This window comes from Gossypium arboreum, chromosome 8 (assembly GCF_025698485.1).
Source record: "Gossypium arboreum isolate Shixiya-1 chromosome 8, ASM2569848v2, whole genome shotgun sequence".
Classification (NCBI taxonomy): domain Eukaryota; kingdom Viridiplantae; phylum Streptophyta; class Magnoliopsida; order Malvales; family Malvaceae; genus Gossypium; species Gossypium arboreum.
Genome location: NC_069077.1, coordinates 56,363,361 through 56,368,264, shown reverse-complemented (window position 1 = coordinate 56,368,264; position 4,904 = coordinate 56,363,361). Strand labels below are relative to the sequence as shown.

At 31.7% G+C, this 4,904-nt stretch overlaps 1 protein-coding gene across 3 annotated transcripts; it reads right to left on the bottom strand.

Moving 5' to 3' along the window:
* Nucleotides 1–555: 555 nt before the first annotated feature.
* Nucleotides 556–4,635, bottom strand: LOC108468013 (ABC transporter G family member 31-like). Of its 3 annotated transcripts, XR_001868950.2 has the most exons (10): nt 4,314–4,635; nt 4,061–4,159; nt 3,918–3,982; nt 3,689–3,774; nt 3,496–3,577; nt 3,337–3,407; nt 2,397–2,553; nt 2,162–2,316; nt 1,539–1,574; nt 556–818 (listed from the first exon to the last, which is right to left on the bottom strand). XR_001868950.2 is itself a non-coding variant. In XM_053031482.1 (5 exons), the coding sequence occupies exons 1-4, from the start codon at nt 3,355–3,357 to the stop codon at nt 1,569–1,571; spliced, it is 339 nt and encodes a 112-aa protein (XP_052887442.1). In that variant the 5' UTR covers nt 3,358–3,475; the 3' UTR covers nt 556–818; nt 1,539–1,568. The 3 variants fall into 3 exon arrangements, 1 of the variants encoding a protein (XP_052887442.1); XR_001868951.2 differs by lacking the exon at nt 3,496–3,577 and having other exon boundaries at nt 4,314–4,634; XM_053031482.1 differs by lacking the exons at nt 3,496–3,577; nt 3,689–3,774; nt 3,918–3,982; nt 4,061–4,159; nt 4,314–4,635 and having other exon boundaries at nt 3,337–3,475.
* Between the last annotated feature and the right edge of the window lie 269 nt (nt 4,636–4,904).

Below are 4,904 nucleotides of genomic sequence, written 5' to 3'. Positions count from 1 at the left end.
AAGTAAAATAATTAGTTTAATCCTCAAGTAAATGGCTTAAAGGATAAAGATGAGATTTAAAGATAAGGCAAGTCGATCATTCATTCTCTTCTTCACCCAAAATCGATTAGCAACAATTAGGAAATAATAAAACATAGCCTGGGGATAATACATATCGAAGATCAAAGTAAAAAATGCCAACTTTATAATACACTTAGGTTGTCCTGAATGGATGTCCAAAGGTCTATCCAAAAATGTTGTTTGAACATGGGATAGAACATGCACTACAGCAAAATTGACTTTTAGCGGCATTTTTTTAGGCCTTTAGCGGTGCTTTTGCAAGCGCCGCAAAAATGCCGCTATAGATAACGCTGCTAAAATTTGCGGCGTTTATCTAAAAAGACACCACTAAAGGTCATGACCTTTAGCGGCGTTTCTCTAAAAAGACACCGCTAAAGGTCATGACCTTTAGCGGCGTTTCTCTAAAAAGACACCGCTAAGGCGCTTTTCCCAAAAATGCTGCTAAAAGTCATAAAATTTTTAAAAAATATAAAATATTATAAAAGTCATGAAAAATATAAAAAAATAAAATTCATTATCAAAATATTGAGAAGAATAATATCTATGATATAAATATATATGCCACCAAATAGAAAGTTTATCAATAACAATCAAACAAAATACCACACATATCATATTACACCAGAAATCTAACAAAATACAAATAGAACAAAATAATGATAGAATGCACACTTTAAGATCAGCAGTTAGCTCAAACAAGTCGTCATTATGCATGAATTCAGCTAATCCTGGACCATGCAACCAACAAAAACTCAAACCTGAGAAAAAAGAAACAAAAGTTAGTGAATGACATATGAAGGCAAGAACCAACCAAAAAAACAGAATCAGATTCCAGTTAGATAAGGTTCTTCTAAATTCAGAACCCTAAATCAGATTAATAATAAAATATGCAATTAACAAGTCAACATTAACGCCACATATAACATCAAATTGCACAGCTTAATATACTCAATACATTAGCATAAATAACATCACATTGAACAATGAATTTAACACATTCGAATAGATCAATTTTAAGCTCACTAATGGTTAATTTAGCATGTGAACAACATATAAATGTTTTGCATTTACAGCATGGTTTAATCAACTTCAAGTAGGGAATTAAATGCTGCAAATTTCCAGCATTCAAAATCATATATGGACAACATTAATATGACATTTTCGAGCACCTTAAAAACACATTTGGAAAATTTGAAGAATCATTTGAACAACCACATTCGAACATCTTGAAAACAACTAAATTTTGTCTTGTTTTGGACTACCTTACAGGTTAGCAAGGCATGTATTAAACCATACCTAACATGTTTATTTCATCATGCTTTGAGCAACAATAAACAACCATTAAGAATTATATTAAATCAACTCTTTAACACATTCGAACCACTTAAAATACATCATTCGAATATCATAAATCACAACTTTCAGACACCATAAATTGCAAAACATAAATATAAATATAAATCTCAAGGATTTCAAACCTCAAAAACAGGCTCTAATAAGCACCTTGGTCATACCTGCCAAAATATCACAAAGTTCATCAGTGATTGGATAGGAACTGAACAAGTGGGAATATAATCATATATATATATATATAGCTCTTTCAAATTGACATATGAAGATATTTGCATAAGCAGGAAAATTTTGTACCAAGCTGTCAGTATATCTGAATAAGTAGAGGAATAAACTCCATTTCCGTGATTGTTTTAATTAAATAATATTTAAATAATTATTATATTTATAATAATATTTAAATAAATTAATCAAATTATATTAATTTAAAAATTGTGTATAAAAAGTTGAAAATCGTATAAAATGAAATGTTAATTTTGTTCCATGAAAAATAAAATAAAAATATACTTATATTTTATATAACACAGTAATCTATTCGATTTATTTCAAAATTTGAAGACACACAAACTCCAAGCCAATACCAATATTTAGCAGAAGGTAAACCATGTTGATGAAGCACCATGGCTTAATTTGGTCTAAAAGAAGAAGAGTAAATCAATCAACAATATATATATATATATTTCTTTTTTAAGAATCAGCAACAAAATTATTTTATCTTTAATTCCTAAATAAAATATATTAGACAACATACCTTTAGGTATAACAAATCCACCCAACAAAAATACAAGTGAAGCTGACCCAAAGGTATTTGCAACGACCAAATCTCGAGCAAGGGAAGCCAACATTCAAAATAGACTAATTGCCATTTGGTGTAATACAAATTGGGTGAACGTGAAGCGGAAAAATCTGAATCCAAAAACTAGAAATAATGAGAAGAAATTTCTGATAGCAAAAAACATCATGGGAGAGAGTGAAATAGGAGATACCTCCCAGCAGAAAGGGCAAAACCAACAGTGTATATAAAACACCAGACCATACTCCAGCTTCAATAGCAGAGTAAGGTGCACAAATACTCCAACTGATGACGGACCATATCCATGCAGGATGAAATAGATTATCTCTTTGTTTGTAAAATACTGGAAGCTGAAATATGAGAAGGGATAGCTCAGAAAATCCATTAAACATCATATGGACCACCCCGAAGAAAAGGCATGAGAGGTAGAGGTTGCCATTAATCTCATCTACCGGATGCAATTTTGTTCTTAAAAAAATTGTGCTTGTGACAAAAGCCACAAATGCAACCTTAAACACGTAATGCATTTATTCAAAAGTGAAATACATGAGAAAAACTTCAAAATAAAAATTAATGACAAAAAAAATCATAATATTTAGTCATGTATAAGACACAGAAGTTTATTACTGAAAAATGAAAAAGCATAATACACAGAAGTTCTCACTTCATATATCATCAAACTATAGATGGTTAAGAATGTCAGTGTCAAATCAAGAAGGAAAAACTAATATATTAAGAACTAAAAACTCTACAAAATTAAGCTTAGTTAAAAGTAGACATGGTTGATAGCAGAAGATGATGTAACATAAGTCACAAACTATACACTGTTTCTTAACATTGTCATAAATATCAGCACAAATGAAAAAAGGGAAATGCAGTTAAACAACTTGCTATTTACATTCAAATTTAAAGACCCATACGATAGAGTCTAAAATAGCAAGCATACCCAACTCTCCTTTCTTGAAAGGTTCTAAACAATTCATTTTCTTCTACTTCGAACCCCACACCTTTGTCCAAAACAGGGACTGGAATAACATTTAGCCCATACACAAGAATTGATCTAAATTCATGCTAATAACATCATCAAGAGATCAAGGGTGCCAATTTCAAAGTGAATAAAAGTTCCAACATACCATCGCCAGTTGTTCTGCCATGAAATGGTTCACTTCCTCAAAGTTAAAGTTTCTTGTCTCATACTCTCTTCCTGCCAATATTAGCAAGACTGATCAAACGAACAAATCCAACATTTAAATTTATTTCATTGGTATTATCAGAAGAAAGGCATTGTGTACCAATGAGATTGATAACAACAATAGCCTTTTTCCATCACAGCCTTGATTGAATTTTCATCCCTCGGATCGTATTTCATTGGCACTATGTGATAAAGAGAAGTATCAAATTAAAACCAAATAAAAACACAATAAGCACTTCAATATGAATTCAAAGAAATAAGGGGAAAAAACACAATTCCATAAGGTATGCAACCTGTCTTAAACCTCCCATCAACTTGATATGATGAGGGTTATCCTCGGAGCCTCTGAAGGGAACTAACACCTGAGATCACATTTTAGCTAAAATAAAAAGAAAAAAAATTAGTATACACAAATAAACCTTAAAACAACAACAACAACAACAACAACAGCAAGCTCTCCGTAATGTACACATTAAGGCAAAACAATGTGCAATAATAACTACGAGATTAAGTTTAAATTACCCAGTTGTTGCACAAGATAACGACCAAGGAATCCAGTAGCGCCGGAAACAGTAGCTATAATGCCACTGCAGGGGAAGGGAAAATCATTTGACATTCAAAGAGAAAAATTTTAAAGAAAAAAGTTCAAATCCCAAAAAAAGGACCTGACGGAAGATCGGCCACCGGTGCCCTTGCGAACGAGGTGCCCATGCCTTTGTGGGAAGCTAGTGTAGATCCGTATCGCGGATGATCACCTCCATAGTCTGAAAAGGAAAATCGATAGTAAATGATTTATAACACTTCGATAAAAGGTAAAAGAAAAAAAAACCCATCAATTTGTTGCAAATTTTAAACACCATTAAAAAGAAGAAGAAAAGATAAATTGGAGAAAATAAAAAGAGGGAATGGAAATGTTACAGTGATCAGAGAGAGGGTAAATAGACTTGATAGAAGAGATTGAAGCAGTTGGCCTCAGAGATTGGAATAGTTAAAACAATTGAAGACTCAGGGATGGAATGAGGACTCGGCGGAAACGATGGCTGTGGCAGTGGTGTTTACCGTCTGGACGCTGCCACTTACGCTTCTCGAAATCAAAGATGGAATAAGGATTAAGAAAAGTTCTGCAGAGAAAAATCTAGGGTTCCAAATTTGGGCATTTAAGAGTCGAGGTTGAGGTAGAAAAAATGGCAATGGGCATGGAGTTAAAAGTTCTGAATGAGCAAAAGAGTAGTTAAATTTTATTTGGGGGATTTTAGGCTAGTTTGGTAATGCTTTTGAAGAGTGTTTTTGAAAAGTGCCATGGAAGAGTATTTTTGAGAAATATTTTTAAAAAATTTGGTTTAAAATTTGAGTGTTTAGTATTACTGTCAAAAAGTGCTTTCGAGAAATAAAATGTTATTTTACACATATTATTATCAAGTAACAAATATATATTTAAATAATATTTAAATTTGTTAATATTATTATATTTTAATAAGAATATAAAAAATTATTATAACTTCTTGTTAA

Excerpts from the sequence above, each read along its gene's own strand:
- LOC108468013 (XM_053031482.1), bottom strand. The coding sequence starts at position 3,357 with ATGGCAGAACAACTGGCGATG. Across the intron at positions 2,554-3,336 it reads TGGCAGAACAACTGGCGATG|CTTCCAGTATTTTACAAACA; the intron begins GTATGTTGGAAC and ends CTCATATTTCAG. Across the intron at positions 2,317-2,396 it reads TTTGCCCTTTCTGCTGGGAG|ATTTTTCCGCTTCACGTTCA; the intron begins GTATCTCCTATT and ends TTTTGGATTCAG.